The following is a 17,222-nucleotide window of genomic DNA, read 5'->3' on the forward strand; positions in this document are numbered from 1 at the left end:
TTTTCCCATTCCTTATCAGAATATAATTTTATGGTATACGCCAGTGTGGCAGAAAGTCTCTGTTATTTTTTATTAATGTTGTGTTTTCAGCCGCAATATCCCATCTAGTGCAAATCCCCACTTGTGCTTTCTTTTGGGGCAAAACATTACTTTTAAAGTCGAATTTACGCACACGCACGAGTTTACAATCGCTTTTACTCTGCGGACCACCTTAACAGCGTTTGTCCCGCCCTCAAGCTTTCCGTGTTCTCTGTGATTGGCTGAAATCTCGTGGATGGCAGTGGCTGTAGAAATGCAAAACTTGTTGCTGGTTCCTCTGGACTCGTTGATCTCACACAGCGCCAAGCGGTAGAGCGGACAGCGAGTGTATCTGTGAATCGCTCCCAAGTGCACTCAGACCACACCAGACAAAACTCGGTAAACGGAGGGGACGCACGCATCAGGATCGAGACGCACGGAAAGGACTTTGGGACCTGCGCCTCGCTGCAAAGCGCATGACCGACAGTGGGTGAAGGATGCTGTCAAGCCACTCCGTAGTTGTGGAGTGCGGGTAGCGCGCGCCGTGCTGCTCCTCCGGCTTTAGGTCGCATAAACAGACGCCCCGGTTCACCCGCGGCTGGGCTGGAGAGTCGTGTTTGTGGACTGTCCATCACACTGGACTTTTGGCTACATGCCTGCTTGGTCGTTTTTGATGTTTTGAAGGACGTCGGTGGGCAGTATTTATTTAAAGAAAGATTTTCTTCACTCAAAGCCTGGACTTTTTTCTCTCCCCCACCTTTATTTCCAGCATGGGACCTTATTCAGAAAGTCATTCTGGGACATTTGACATCAGATTGGAATAATGAATTAGCTGAGAGAAGCAGTTATTGCCCGTTTGATTGCTTCGAGTCCTCTGCGCTCACCCTTTAGTTTGTAAGCGAGCTGTATTTGTGCCATGTTCGCCCCGAAGAAATGCGCGCAGAAAACTTCGGAATGTCATAGGTCGCTCGTGTAGCAAGTTTACTAGACGGATTTTCTATTCGTTTGTTTAATCAAAAAGACTAGTGTGCTGCACGCATTCACACGGGAACAGGGACACAGTTTACGTGCGTATTTGGACACAGTCTGTCCCTTCTCTGCGTCCTTGGAGAAGTTGGATAAATATTCACAGCAATGAGAACCTATTTGGTGAGTTTTGACATTTAAATGAGATAAATTGTCATAATCAGTAGATTCAAAAAATATCTGAATAGTTCTTCTGTATCTTTTTTTCTTTTACTTTTTTTTTTCCTTTTGGGGACAGACGGAAAAATAGACAGTGTGCCGATGTCTGGCAAACTGGCCGTCATGTGGGATTGATTGCAGGGGAGTATGTTTGGGCTGGAGCAGTTTGGTTCTCAAATTAATAGCAGAAACCCTGGCCAGTCAGAGAGAAACATAAACCAACAGAGACTGAACATGGGCTCCCATTATAAAGGCCCCGGTTTTCATGCTGGAGGCCCGCCGGGAGCCGTGGAACCCGGCATGGGCCCTCTGAGCGAGCCGCAAATGCTCGGGCTCAATATGAACATGAATGGTGAGCAGTACGGTAGCTTTCACCCGCGGGGACACTCAGACATGCATGCAGGCAGTGGACTTCAGCAGCAGCAGGGGCAAGGACCAATGCATGGATTTTTTAACAACCAGCAACCTCATCAAGGACATCCTCACGGCCATCAACCCCACCCCCACCAACATCACCCCCATTTCGGTGGGAATTTTGGAGGGCCAGAGCCAGGGTCATCATGCCTGCATGGCGGCAGGCTGATGGGCTACAACAACAATAACGGCATGGGACCACAGCAGGGCTTTGGAGAAGGATTTGATCCTCTTGCTGAGGGACAGACGGGTGATGGCTTTCCCCAGCAGCAGCAACAGCAACCGCAGCAGCGGCCTGGTAACATGCCTGACTTTCAGCATCATGGCCCTCCAAGTGGGAACCACGCTGTCCCTGCTCCCTGTCTCCCCCTGGACCAGTCACCTAATAGAGCAGCATCCTTTCATGGTCTTCCTTCTTCCTCATCCTCTTCATCTGAGTCTCATGGTTTGGAACCTCGGCGGCTGCCAAACCAAGGAGCCGTAGAGGGATTAGAATATAACTTTCCAAGTGAACCTCCATCTGGACATTTTGATGTACCTGTATTCTCTCCTTCAGAATCAGAATCTCAGTTACCACATTTTGGGCCAGGAAGACCAGTTCCCGGTGGGAATTTCCCAGGGAACGCTGGCATGCCACGGACACCAGGTATGCCGGGCATCTCTAAGGGACACCAGCCACCACCCCAGCCCCAGCAGCCTCAGCACGGAGTGTTTTTTGAACGTTTTGGAAATGGCCGGAAAGTGCCCGTGGGAATGGAGCCTGGGGTCAATCCAAGACATCCTCTCATCCAGCAACAACAACAGGCTGGCTTGATAGCCAGACAGAACTCATGCCCCCCTGGCCTCCCTCGACCCCCTCAGGCTGAGCCCGGCACTACTAACCCTAACATTCTGGATGGAGGGGTCATGATGCCTGGCCAACACAACCAGTTTGAATATCCCATTCACAGACTGGAAAACAGGGGCCTGCACCCCTATGGGGACCCCATGTTTAATATGCAACAGCCAGCTCCTCCTCCCTCCCAACAGCCTGCAAATCAGAGGCTCCAACACTTTGACTCTCCTTATATGAACATGGCGAAAAGGCCTAGATTTGACTTTCCTAATGCACATGGCGGCGAGGGCTGGTGTGGCGGTATGGACAACCACCTCTCTCCATCTGCCTACCCTGGCCTTCCTGGAGAGTTCACCCCACCCGTGAATGAAGGTTTTGGACCAGGTCCGCTGCAGCATCCAGGGCCCGAGCAGCAGTCTCTGCAGCAGCGCCAGAATGCAGCTATGATGATAAAGCAGATGGCCTCTCGCAACCAACAGCAAAGAATGAGGCAGCCGAGTCTACAGCAGTTGGGTCACCATGGCGATGTACCTCCAGGCCCAATGGTTCACGGAGGCCCAGTCGGGAGCATGCCTCATCCTGGCTTTGACAGGGAGAATAGTGGCAGGATGCCCAACATTGATGGGCAAAATCCTCATGTAACTCAGGAGAACTCCTGGTTTCAGGGGTCCCACCCACCAGGAGAAATGATGTCACGGCGTATGGGTGGAGCGGGTAATGAGTCAGGGCCTCATGACATGGGGCTCCAACAGAACGGCGCTGGGATAATGTTTAGGCCGGGCATCGGCATGCAGGAGCCCATGAGAATACCAGGAGATGGACATGTGCAGAACCTTCATTCCCCAGGCATGCACTCACAGTTCAGTGGCAACATGGGCAACCTCACACAAATGCAGTCTCCGGGAGCAGGAGCAGGACATCCAAATGCACCAGCAGAGAGACGGCCAGCTGACTTCCCTGCACCTTCAATGGGTGCACAGCCAGCTTTTCCCTATGGGGGGGCTAACCGTCAGGGGCCGGCTCACAGTGCTCCCCAGGGGGTGAGCACCTCACCTGGCAACTACCCTCCTCAGTCTGAGTTCCCCTCGGGCCAGCGGTCGTCTGTTAGTAAGCTTGGAAATCTGTCCCTCGGGAACTTCAGCAAAACCAGCTCTAAAGACAGTGTTTTCGGCCAGAGCTGCCTAGCGGCCCTTTCCACAGCCTGCCAGAACATGATCGCTAGCCTAGGGGCCCCCAATCTTAACGTAACATTCAACAAGAAGAACCAAAACGAGGGCAAGCGAAAACTGAGTCAGACTGAGCAGGACATTAATAGCAGCACATCTAATGGGACTGGCAGTGCTGGTCCTGAATATTTTCAGAGCAGCACTTCCCAGAACAGCCAGATGCCTGGCACTGGGAATAGCAACTCTAAGCCTGCAAGTCAAAGCCAGACGGTGCAGGGGGAAGCCAGTGCCCTCTCCCCAAATTACAACATGGACGCTACCCCGTGCAGTGAGGGGAAGGCAACAACAGGGAGTGGGAGAGGGAGAGGGAGGAGAAAAAGAGACAGTGGACATGTGAGCCCTGGAATTTTTTTTTCCTCTGATAATAGTAACCCTGTTGTAAGTCCAGGCCAGCAGACCCCCTCGGCTGGCGTTGGGGAGAGGGGTGGGGGCACGCCCCATGAGAAACAACTCCAATCGCCCTCTTGGGGGAAAGGAGGTGACCTAATGTTGGGGGACCAGGCTGACCTTATGTCTTCTTTAGACAGTGGCATTCAAAGTGTTGCCAAGTCTGACAGCAGCTCACCAAGAGTGGACTTTTCTGAAGATGTCAGCACCCACTATGGCAATGAGGATGAGGTGTCCTCCAGCTCAGATGCAGGAGGGGCCTCAGCCAGCAAACCTAATCGCAGCCCTATAATCAACGGCTCACCCAAAATGCAGAGGAGTGACCACGGGTTGATAAATGGACAAAAGCCCCTTGGCATGGGCATTAACAATCATACTACCTCGACGCCAGACACCTATGGACTGAATGCTGGTGTGGGCACAGGGGCCAGTGGGGTCAGCCACCCGGGCACTCCTGGGGTGGAACAGGTACGCACCCCATCCAGCACCTCTGGCCAGGAAGAAATCCATCCTCTGGAGATTCTGCAGGCCCAAATCCAGCTACAGCGGCAGCAATTCAGTATCTCTGAAGACCAGCCCTTGGCCATGAAGACAGGCAAAAAGAATGGCGACTGTCCCTCACAGAACGGAGACAATGAGCTGGCGAGCTGCAGCCCGGATGCTGGGAAGGGCTCAATGGGCACTATTGACCTTGACACCCTCATGGCAGAGCAGCACGCCACCTGGTACGTGCCCAGTGACAAGGTTATGATGGACGGGTCAGAGGATGACAAGGCCACGGGACCCTGGGAAAAAAATAAGAGCCAGAACAGCAGTAAAGAAGGTAAATGAAACAGTCTCTTTCTTTAAGTTTTAATTAATCTCTCTCACCCTCGTCACAGTCTCTCTCATACGCCACTCACATTACATCAGCAGCTCATGCTCATGCAAATGAACAGATTTTCTTTCTTAAATGTCATTTATTTATTTTCAAAATCTGAAATGCAGTGATAACAGCACCAGTATAAATATGTAAAATAATCAGGTGACACTTACAAGAGAAAACATTTTGTCCACATTGCGCAGGCAGAAAGCAGCGTCTCCGTTTACTGGGGCCTTTGGGTTTTAGAGGTCTAACGTTTATAGGAGGATACTACATTTAATAGTAGAGCCATTCATAGTCTTGAAAAGAGAGAAAGACAAAGAAAAAATATTTTCTTTTTTGAATTGGGTCTGTAGTACGAAATGTAAAAAACAAAAACAACACACACACACACGCGAGTATATATCTATATATAAACCGAAATAACAATAAGCAAAATAAACTTGCATTCATGCAAAGTATTTTATAGGGTTCTTCAGTCCAGAGGCACTTCAAAAGAACAGCTCAAGAAAAGTAAACATTTCCTGTGGCTCTTTATCTCGGTTTTCAGGGTGAACAACTACATTGTAAGATTAATAGCTTTCTGAGGATATGCGTTTTCGCAGCGGGGTTTCCCCCTCGCCTTGTTACGTGTTTGTTTTTGTTATTACCATGAGATAATACTGAGCTGCTGAAAGAGGATTTTTTTTTAACATTTGTTGGACATGAGATTAGACAGCATGGTGATATTAATGCCATTCATTTTCAGTTTTGTTTTACGTGGGAAATGGAAATGGCGAAAAAGATGAAAGAGTTAAATGCTTTTTTTAATTGTTAAATGTTTGTTTCGTCTTGCTCCCTGTCCCTTTTGAATAATGTAAAATAATTGTCTCACACAGTCAAAGTATAAATATTTTTACTATTTACAGCACATTATTTTGGTTGTTTTGTTTTTGAATGAAATTGGAAAAAGAAACTGACTCTAAGGCACAGAATTAGTTTTTTAAACTGCAGTCTGCAGACGTGGTTTATGGATACAATGCGATTTATCTTCTTTCTTATTATTATTATTATTATTATTATTATTATTATTATTATTATTAATATTAATATTTTATTATTATTATTTTTTTGTATTTTTAGTGGCTCTAAATAAATAAAATGCAGACAAACCAATATACTATTTAGCTGTTAGAGCCATGATAATGATAATAATAATAATGAAATTAATAATATTAATAAATTACATTTATTTTAAAAACCTAAATTTATGATGCTTCAATATGATTTGTCATTACGTGCTTTAGTCATAATGACATCGTTTTTGGAGCGTAACTGCATCATTAAGACAAGCTTTGTGTATTATAATATGCTACTTTAATTATTGGTGTTATATTTATTGCTTCTTTTTACTTGTCTCTTCATTCTCATTTTATTTCCCTTTTCCTTTTCGCGTGGGTTCTTTAGTCGCTCATTTCAAACCACAGCGTTGTACGGAGGCGTCTGTCGGTGTTAGCAGACGGACAAGCTTTTAAATGGTTGAACAGTGGTGGGTTTGCGCTGAAAGGCCCCTGCGTCTTTTGATATATAATAATAATATGGATAGGTTATATAATTGCGCGAGTGGCTTCGCGCGTCTCGAACGCCTCTTTGTTCTGATCGGCGCGAGCGCAGAGAGAGGGGCGGGGACGCGCATCGCGCGGACTCTGGAGTCCAGGCACACTTGTTTATGAGACTGAGCACAGGACGTCTCGCTGTAGCAGTGGTGGCATTACATCTAAAAAGCACTCTGACTCACCATTTAGGTTTTTTTGTGTTCACCCGGTCATAAAGTAACTGTAACAAGCGGTGTGCTGCATATTAATGTGATCCACAATCAGCCAAACTGGTGCATTTCTGCTCACCTATCCCTGTGCTTCCTCATAATTAAAGAGGCTTCTGTTGTCAGAGATGTATAAATGGTAACTCATTTTGATTATAATTACTGAGCAAATCTAACAATGATGAGCAGTCAGCCACACTCATCCTGCTGCATTTACTATTTTAATTCCTCTGGGGCTGATGGCACATTTAAAAAAAATTTCAATAGGCAAAAATCAGTAATTTAAGGCAGAATAGTCCTCCTCTCCTTCCTCTCTCCTCTCCTCTCCTCCCTCTCCTCCTCTTCTCTCCTTTCCTCTTTCAGCCCTCCCTGCATGGACACAAGGCATGCAGCTCTGGAGCGATCGATAGCTAGTTAGCACAAATCACGGCTCCTGACAGTTTCTCATTTGAGTGCTTCAGACAGCAAAGATGAAAAAAGGGTGGAGGTGTATTTGAGAGGGGGGAGGGGGATTTTAAGATTGAATCTGATGCTTAGGCTACACAGAAGGGAGCAAAATAACATAATAATTTAAGATAAATCATAGCCCACAGTGTAGTTCCATAACATCCCACAGGCTTTTCACACTGCAAAAAATATCCATCTCCACCACTGAGTCGAGTTATAAGTCCTCAGCCTTGTAAACAAAAATCTGCCACTGGCAAGATAATGCCAGTGACACTAATGTAAAATAAATCAAGGCGATTCTTTAGTCCATTAGGCTTAACGAAATTTAACTGGGTCATAGAAAAATGACCATTTTAATTACAAAGAACTTAATTTGTGTAATTCCAGTAAAAATGATTCTTCCTCACGTATCTGGACATTTTAACGAATGTTCAAAGATGACATGACTTGTTAAGATATTTCTATGCTGTGGAACTATAACTGTCATGTGAGTCGTACATGCTGGCTAAAAAGAAGTGCAGCCATGTTACATTTTTTTTCCTTGCAGGTCAAATAGTTCTCTGACCCCTTCCAAAAAACCACACTTCTTTCCTCACCACAGCATGTACACACAGCACATGTCTTAGTATTTGTTTAGAATTATGCATAGATTCTTTTTATTCTTGTGTCAGATCAATAACTTCAGTAATGATGAACAGTAATAGATAAAAGCCTTGTTTTAAAGGTGAAAAAAATGCTTTGAAATTTAGTTCAGTTGTCTGGCGCTCATCTTTTCAGAGAATGTATCTCTATATGAAAAATGGCTTATTTCTAGAGAAACTTGAGGCTTTGTGCTCAAAGTGTTTTTACTCAGTTGTGTCAAGAAATTTACCTTGAGAAGTGGACCAGGGCAATCAGCAGGCTGTGTGTACTTTGGATATCTGTATCTGATGAGGTGAGAATGACCAGCGTTGGGGGTCAAGGATCACTTTAGTTCCTTTGAAGTTGAAGCTTTTCAATCTTGATCACCATTTCACTCAAATGTAAAGTAGGGAAGTGTAGAATAATTGCTGTTGTCGTGTGTATTTGTCTTTCAGGAGGATTTCAGGAGCTATATATCTTGCTATGCTTTAAATAAGCCCCAGTGCTGATATTTACAAGCAGTGTGTAACTTACTGGATGCTTGAGTATGCAGATAAAAGCTAAACTGTGCTTATAGGAACTTTATTCTGAGTGCTGATATCTGTGCATCCCGGCTCGCATCTCTGTGGTCTCTTTGTGCCTGTTAAAGTGATGCGTGTGGCAGTAATGTCCCCCACTGGACCCCATACTTGGCCTCCTATCTAAGTGACGTTGTGCAGCGCAAGTCTTTCGCCCAGGCACAGCAATACCAGTTGCAGAGTCTGGTGTGCTGCTCGGCTTACCCGAACTCTCAAGGAGGTTTAGCAAGGAGGAAGAAGTTTTTAGGTGTACACGATCAACTTTCCCATGTCAGTTAATGTTATTTCTCCTTTTTCTAAAAGCATTTTTTTTACGCTCTTCCTCTTCCCTTCTCTTCTGTATATCTTTGCCAGAAGCTGACCGCTCATTTGGAAAGTCGTGCATAGTCAAGATAACAGGCGAGCAGCAGGCGTAGGAAGTGATTCAGTTATTTTTATTTTTACTTTTCACTGTTTTGTTTTTTTTTTTTTGCCCCGTACACAGTTTTTTTTTTTTCACACTTCACAGTTGACCTCCTAGAATAGTTTTCACTCTTCACGCTCAGTAATCAGTCCTTAAACAGCTTTAATAATGATCAAATCTGTCACTCTGACTTTGACAGCTTTGAAAAGAAGAAGCTTTCGTCTTTATCACACCTACGAGAAAGTACTTAAAGCACAAAAAAGGAGGCTGTATTGATAGCATGGAGAACAATCCTGCGAGACTACCTGGCTTTGACATTTCGGTACGACAACAGCTCCTCAAATCACGCCAGTAATTTGTGCTTCCTTTTTCTAAAATAGAAGAAAGTGATTGGCACGTGCTTGAAATGTGGAGGGGGGAGGGGAAAAAACAGCTTGGGGCAGTCTGTGTTCTTTACCTGTCATTACAAGGTGTTTTATATCGACTTTTTTTTTTCTCCCAACAACACACATCCACCGCACACTTCTGCACTTCATCATTATGATAATCATAGCAATTAGCATTGTTAATATTGTTTTCCGAAAGTCATAATTCATCTTCCAGTGACTACTTCAAGCTGACTTGGTTATTGACAGGTTCATCCAAGCTGCAAAGGACGGTTAGTTTTTAGCAGCACAGATGTATTAATGCAAGAAAAGGGCAACACTTGAAAAAGTGTCTGTAGTGTGGACATAAAAAAACAAACAAACAATATGCATTAAAATATTTTAATGTCAAATTTTCTTTTACTCCTTTAGCGTGTGTGTGTGTGTGTGTGTGTGTGTGTGTGTGCACTGGCACTGCAACTTGCATATGCATTTGCCTGTTGTGGACATAAAGTTTGATTTATTTAGACTCAGTGTCATGCCCACGGCTTCAGCCTCAGATCTCAGGTGTCTCTCCCGTTGGAGCGCGTGCACAGTGATTCCTAACAAAACATTTAAGAGTATTTACTCTGAGTGTAAAGTATACAGTATCGAAATGCATCCGTCTTTATATTTAAAGCATCTAGATTTAAGACGGTTTCTGTTTGCGTGTGACATGTGCGTGGTTTTCATGTTCCTTGGGATCTTTGCAAGACAGTCAAAGGAAGCCTATTAAAGACACGTGCTGGTGACTGATGATGAGAGAGTGAGAGAAAAAGACGAACCAAAGTGTCAAGACTTTTTTTTGCGTTGCTGGAGTTTCAACTCTTCAAAATAGAACCTGCATCCAGTGTTTTGTTTTCCCTGGGGAAAGGTGTTAGAATAAAATGAAACTTGTCTCAGCATGTGGTAAATATTCTCCTTGGAAGCAGCAAGGAATGGAAAGCTGATTATACCTAGGCGATGCACAGAGGGAGGAGTTCCAAGCATTTGAATGTGGGTGCAAGTGGCAAGCCTCCAAAAATGTCCACGTGTCTTGTTTAGCGACACAGGGGTCCAAAGAAGACAGACGCATTTCAAAAAAACCAAACCCCAAAAATCAGTTTGATACAAAGGTCCCGAAAGATGTCCTGGGTTCATGTATTCACTGTTAGTCAAGTGCAGCTTTTTAAAAAGTGTGTGTGTGTGTTTTTACTTTCTTTTTTCCAGAGGTGTAGATGTTGTCATGCTGCCAGGAGCGGTTATGTTATGTGCCATACAGGTAGTCGTCAGGCAGTGTTTAATTTGTATTGTGGAACTGACAAATGAGTTATGACACTGGAGCTGTTTCTCTTGGGAGACAGAAGTAGAAACTGATGGTGGGCAAGAGAAACTAAGAGAGATAGAGAGAAGTTTTGTGTGTGTGTGTTTTATTTTTTTCCCCTTAAAAGAACATCTGTGGTTTCGCTCACGAGGTGAGTGAGGAGGTAATAGCTACCATTTGCATTTATGGAAGAGAAAATAATTCAATTTTTCCATCACTTTCATGCACCACAACCATTGTTCATTCTAGTCTGTGTGTAGGAGTTTTTGTTTTTTTTTCCCCAGTGTAGCTGTGTATCTATAGCTCTTCAAATATGTCTGTCCATAAAACTGTCCCTACTTAACACCATTAGAAAAATACTAAATAAACAGTATAATATTCTACATTTTACTCCTTACACTGTACATGTTGATTTGGGTTTTCTTTGTTTTGTTTTTGTGTGTGTGGCAGGTTGTGGTGAAAAATGAAATTAGGCACATTATTGTTTTAGCTCGAAACAAAAACCAAAGGCATGAGAAACTTCTTCGAGTAGCCTTTGTTTTCATGTGTGCGCGAACCCTTCCGAAAAGACCGAAGCACGCAGTACTGTGCTGTGAAACAAAATAGAGACAGTGAAGTAGATCAATATGTCACTGACTTGGATGACATGTTGGACAGGTCCCGGACATGGTTGTGAGTTATGAAAGAGGCATTAAATCACTTCTGATTTGTGTCTGGTTTACTAAGCGCTTCTTGTGGCCAGAGGCAGAGGTGTGCGTGTGTGCGTGCGTTTGTGTGGGTATGAGTTTGAGGAGATGGCAATGGGTGTGTTGTTGGTGAGAAGGTAACAAATGCTGGGGGCAGAGCCTGCCTGGGCAAGTTTTTCTCTCTCTCTTTTTTTTCCCCCCACTTTATGTTTCAGGCCAGAGAACAGAGAGGAAATTCAAACCAAAATAACCTCTGTGCCCTTGCCTGAGAAATGTGCCCCTGCTCCCCGCAGATATCCTCTCTGCTCTGAGGAAAGGTCACACTTCGGCAGTTGGGTGGAGATGAGGGGGAGTTTGCAGGCGCCCCCCCCGGTGCATGGATACCTGGGACAGTACCTTTGTTAGCCCCACTGATCTTTATTAAGGCTTGACTCAACATATTTCTTTGTTTTTAGGGATATTATTTGGCTTAGACGCTTCAGATCATTTTTGGCATGTTCTGAGGTTTCACTGAAACCATATAATGAAGATTGCAAAGTGTTCTGCTCATCTTTGGTTATGTCTGACTCCTGAAGAGATGCAAAACTTTTACTCTTGCACGTCTTTTCCTGTGGCTTTTTCTCTGTGGATTGTAACGGGTGTTTTGTGCTGACAAAGACAGACTCCTCACACAACACCATAGTGTTAGTTGTTATGCTAAAGGAATCTGACCTGATGTCAAACACTGTCATAGGAGCGGAGGCCTTTGGGTGTTTTTTTTTTTTTTTTTTTTTTTTTTCTTCTTTTCGCAGTGAGTGGAGCATTCTGATTGGTCTGGTTTGTGTTCAGAGAGGATGGGGTCACGGCCTCAGGAGCGTGAGGTTAAAGGTGAAGTGTCGTCATGGAAGTCTAGAGCTCGGGATTTAAAAAAACAAAACAAAAAAGGGGGGGGGAGGGGGTTGCACATGCGTGTGCCGCATGAGATCCCGAGTCCTGGGAAATGTGTGTGATGGAGGCTTTTTGTAGATTCAAATATGTGGCATGCATTGATTTTTATTTATTTTTCTTTCCTTCTATCAGTTAATTTAAAAAAAACATGCAATACGTGCGTCAGTCGTCATTATTTTTAAGAGTAAGTGAAAAAAATGAATTGCCGCTGTAATACTTATTATTTAATGGGTGGAGGATACAGACTCGGAGCAGCCATTGTTTATCTTCCTGCGTTGCTTCGGGTGTGTTGAGTGTGTGCGGCATGACATGTAAACCCGTGTCAGGCCGTCAGCTCCCAGACACATTGGTGTCATCCAGACAACCAGAGCTGTGCGCTGTGCTCCCTGCCTTCATGGCATTCGAGCTCTACTCATCTCTGTAAATTGTTTCTGGCTGTGTCTGTGAGACAGCTCCACAACCCTGCTGCTGCTGTGCCTGCATGTCTGTGTGTGTGTGTGGGAGCATCATCACCAGGTACCAAATAAAAATGTACTGCACTTGGGGTAAGAGATATGGTGATATAAGAGCATCACGTTAAATTCAGTGCCTACTTAACACATCACTTTGGTAATCTTTTGTGGCTGTAATGTGGTTAAGGATATTTAGGTGTATTTGTGGCTCGGCGCAGCTGCTTGTGCCGTTTCCGTTTTATTAGGTATTTTCCTAATAAAAGTGCTTAGCTTGTTGAAGCTAAGCACTTGTTCTCTTCAGATGAATTGGCTATTATTGAGATATTACCGTGGATATGAATTCTACCTTCGTCAGTGAACAACCCTAACAAGATAGATCTTATTGAGGGGGGGGGGGGGTAGAAGAAAAAAAAAGATTCTCCTGCTTGTAAAATGTCATGGTGATTTGGGATTTGGTCTGGTGTGATTTAGAATTTCACACCGTCGTTTCCACCTTTTGAACAAATCCGTCGGCATGGATAATGCTTGCGATTTAAATGTAGTGTCAGGATTTTTTTTTTTACCCCCCTCAACCCATAAAATCACAGTCTCTCTCATAATACTCATACTGACTAATATATTTGATCATGTGGTGGTCAAGTGTTTGTGTGTTGGATTTTGCATATGTTTTTAATGCTAAATGGCAATCACCCCATTTTTTTCCTCCTGTGTTTAGTAGTATTTTTAAAGCATTTCTTATGCTTGTACATGTGTAAAATAAACTGTGAGAATATGGAAAGGATGCATTTATGTTTGTGGGAAATATTCATTTTGTTGTATTAGACTATGCATACATTTTTTTGTTAGTGTATTTTCCACCTTTTTCCTTGTGTCGAAGCTGAGTAATATGTGTAGCCGGGTTCGTGTGTGTGTCTTTCTGCGTGCACGTCCGTATGTAGTCAGGCGTATGTGTGTGCACGTGGAGCAGCAGCTGAGGGCTTGTGTGAGTATGGCAGTGGCAGCAGCGGTTGGTGTGTGTGTGTGGGTTTTTTTTTTTTTTTTGGGGGGGGGGGGTTTTGGGTGCGTGTGTTGTCAGTTTGCTGTGTGTCAGCAGTGAGCCACGGGAACGCTTGGCTGCCTATTCAGGCCGGTGCGGACCCTGCTGTGCCCAGCTAGCATGAGCTGCTGGCGGGTGCTGGAGGGCACAGTGCTGGGAAGAGGGAGTGTGAGTGGTTACGGTGGAGAGGGGGGGCGATACTGGCAGGGTGTTGGGGATCAGCCGTGCTGAGGTGTATGACTGGACCCTCTGGCAAATGTGAGATCTTGTCACAACTGCCACCAACACCGCTCTAAATCCTCATTTCTCCCTTACCCCCTGCACCCTCAGCCTCCACTTACACCACGTCTGTAGTCCTTGGGAGGGAGATGGAGACAGAGAGACAGAGAGAAGAGCTCACAGAGACCGGCAGTCAGAGATGCAGATGAAATGGAGAACAACGGGGAGGCTTGGCTGCCTGACCTTTCACCAAATCCCCCCACTTTTCCATTCCAGTGGTCGCAGCCCAGACGGGCTGGGGGGCAAGCCCGCCTGAGCGCCTGCATGTCTTCCTGCCTTTCTTGGTTGTCCTAGCTGCATGGTCTTATCTAGTCTAGCTCGGCCTTCTCTCTGCCTGCATAAAATCGCTGCTGCCTAAGCCTTTTATGAGGGCAGAGAGGAAGGGAGATGGAAATGGTAAGCAAAGCGAAAATAAAACATGGTTAAGAAGCAAAGGAGGATGAGCAAAAAGAGAACACAGGGTAAGGGATGAGAAAGGGGCTGGCGCGATGCTTCTCTTTTCTCCTAGGTGAGCGCTAGCCTGACTGGTGCGTTGTGATCTGCAGCCTCTGTGCCCAGACTGTCGTCTATCACAGCCTCTCCTTTCTCTGACGCATGTAACTCAGCTTGTCAGCGCTGTTTTCCACCTGTCTCTACACTCAGACATCTAGTTGTCCCTGCACCTCAAAGGTCTTCGTCTTCGTGCAGCACACCGATCCGTTTCAACCATCCGCACAGAGTATGTTTTGTGTGGGGAGGAGATGGGAGATTAATCGGACTGATTTAAGTGAAGGATCCTTAACATCTTTATACGCATTTTCTCTTTGCTCTGGGCTCGCTTGGAGGCAGAGCCCAAAACACAGGATGCAACACTTGTGTCATAACACCTAGCCCTAGCACTAACTCTTTGCTAGTGTTTCTCTTATTTTAGTTTTTTATGTGCCTGCTTCCCAACTTTTCCTTATTTCTGGCCTCTTTTCTCTCTGATTGCTACAGTCTGCATCTTGGCAGATATGTTTGATGAATTGTGATGTGCCACATTTAAAAAAATAAATAAAAAAATCTTCTCCTGGCTAATTTTTCCACTGAACAGAACACAAGGCTTTTTGCAACCATTTATTATGACGCTTCACACATTGGTGACACAGGGTCGATGCTGGGGCATGATCATTATACCAGTAAATTGGGTCAAGCGGGGCTAAAGGACAGGTGTCTCGGTACTCTCTGGCCCACTGACCAGAGGTCATTAGGAGGGTTCCACATTTGCATGCCTGGTCGCAGCCAAAATATATGCGCTTACATTTAACGTACGCCCGTGTTTTCACGTGTTTATATCAGGCGACAGGAGGCGGATGCGAGGAGAGGGGAGCTTTTGCTTGTATCCTCCTATTCGGGTCTTATTGATGGGTGGTGGAATAATGTTGAATTAATTTCACAGTGCAGATTTAGAGTGGGATGTGAAGATGACACTTGTTTAATTAAAAGTGTGTACTTTAAATGGTTCGTCTGAATCAGAGAATGCCAACTGCTTGAAGTTGTTTTTTCCATTTTTCTGCTGTCTTAATTAACCGCTTCCTCTCTGTTGTTGTCTGTCTGCAGAATCTGAGCTCACCCAGAGTAAGCCTGGAGCTGGAGCCCCTGGGGCTGTAGGAGGTGGGAGCAGTGGAGGAACCCACCTGCAGTGCCTGTCTGTCCACTGCACAGACGAGCTCGGGGACAGTAAAGGCCGAGGGGGGCCCGTCTCGTCGTGGCGCTCTCTCCACTCTGATATCTCAAACCGATTTGGGACGTTTGTGGCGGCACTAACTTGAGGGGGGGAAAAGAAGAGAAGAAGACGATGACCCAGCAGGACGAATTAAAGAAGATCAGAAAATATCAAGAAAGAGAGATTCAGAGACATTTAACCACGATAAGGATGCGACTATGTTAATTTGTGGATGGAACGACTGTGTGCCGCTCTTGCCTGTTCAGGGAGAGAAAGACATTTACACTCACAAATGGAACACAAATACAGCTACACACACGCACACGTGCACGCACACAAACACACGCACACACACGCACACACACATGCTCACAGACACTCGAACACCATGTTTTGTTTTCTGATACATGCAGTCACACTTAAGAAAACTGCTGGACAATAACAGCACGGGGCTCTACTCGACGATGCCCACATCTGGAAAACCTCAAATCATTTATTTTTCTTTTCTTTTCTCGGTTGAAGAAAAATAAGAAATGTTAAAGGAGGAGAACGCAAAAACGAGAAGCATAAGGAGAGAGGTGAAGTTGTCATTGGCTTTGATTGTATACCAGTGTTTAGTCTTATGACTTATATTACTACCTGTTCTTAAACTTAGCTAAGATTGCCTTTGTAATGTGTATGGCAACTTCGGCATATGTCAGTCAAAACTCCCCCCCCCCAAATAATAAAATAAAATCCTGGCCTTTCACTCCTGTATTACAATTAAATATGGCCCAGTGGTTCAGAAACACCCCAAATACTAAAAAGGAGAACGAGAGGAAGGCGGGATTACGCTTGAATGTAACTCAGCAATTTTCCTTGTGAACACAAAGTTGTTCCTCTTTGTCAACGCGAAATTTAACCTTTATCGTTTGCTGCTCTAAATCATAAGGTTTGTTGTAGCTCTCTATTATTTGCATTTCTGAGAATGTCTTTCCCTCATTCTATTCTATTCTATTCTATACTTTTTTCTGCTTTTCTCTTCTGTAGATCTTGTGAGCTCAACCACTTGTATACAACTCAGCCAATGAAAACTAAAAAAAGGGGAAAAAAATGGAGGTCAAGGGATTGATAAATAAGGGAATTGAAAAAAAGATTATTGGTATTGCACATGTATAATAAGAGAAAATTTGCTGTGTGTTAGGCAATCTTGTAATCTTTAAATAAAGCTTCTGTTGAATTTGAATTTCTCAAACAATAGATGGAGGACTGTGACGGCAATTTAAAAACTGATTTTTTTGTTTCCTTTTTTAATAATATGTAAAGTGCAGTCGTCTGTTTTCCTGCATATTGTATATATCTGTATATGTTTTATTGAGTAACTGAATAACAATAAATATGACGTTAAAGGTGGCCTTGGTGTTTTCATTTTGTTTGTTTTTTCTAAGAGTAACCCCCCCCCCCCCCCCCCCCCCACACACACACACACACACTAAATACAAGAACAAGCTAAACACAGATTGTCTATTTAATGAATAATAAATACTGTGAAATACCGTGTGCGTATTCTGAAGATCAGGGAAATCTAGAGTATATTCCAAGCGACAGATGTGACAGGAAAGTTGTGGACTGATACATAACACCTGACAAGCGTGCTGGAACCGGTGTCATATTAAAGCCTGAAGCAGGCGCATG

The 17,222-nt window shown here is 44.5% G+C and overlaps 1 protein-coding gene across 2 annotated transcripts; it reads left to right on the top strand.

Moving 5' to 3' along the window:
* Positions 1-335: 335 nt before the first annotated feature.
* mn1b (MN1 proto-oncogene, transcriptional regulator b) lies at positions 336-16,801 on the top strand. 2 transcript variants are annotated; one of them, XM_085367182.1, is made up of 3 exons: positions 336-1,167; positions 1,283-4,888; positions 15,443-16,801. In XM_085367182.1, the coding sequence occupies exons 2-3, from the start codon at positions 1,351-1,353 to the stop codon at positions 15,652-15,654; spliced, it is 3,750 nt and encodes a 1,249-aa protein (XP_085223308.1). In that variant the 5' UTR covers positions 336-1,167; positions 1,283-1,350; the 3' UTR covers positions 15,655-16,801. The 2 variants fall into 2 exon arrangements, with proteins under 2 accessions (XP_085223308.1, XP_085223307.1); XM_085367181.1 differs by having other exon boundaries at positions 336-4,888.
* The last annotated feature ends 421 nt before the right edge of the window (positions 16,802-17,222 follow it).

This window comes from Diplotaxodon limnothrissa, linkage group LG12 (genome assembly GCF_057381915.1).
Source record: "Diplotaxodon limnothrissa isolate DT_005_m linkage group LG12, D_limnothrissa_male_GT1.1, whole genome shotgun sequence".
Lineage (NCBI taxonomy): Eukaryota > Metazoa > Chordata > Actinopteri > Cichliformes > Cichlidae > Diplotaxodon > Diplotaxodon limnothrissa.

What these genes read in the sequence shown, in the direction of transcription:
- mn1b (XM_085367181.1), top strand. Translation starts at nt 1,351, where the DNA reads ATGTTTGGGCTGGAGCAGTTTGGTTCTCAAATTAATAGCAGAAACCCT. An exon ending in CCAGAACAGCAGTAAAGAAG is followed by an intron (nt 4,889 to 15,442) that starts GTAAATGAAACA and finishes GTCTGTCTGCAG; the next exon opens with AATCTGAGCTCACCCAGAGT.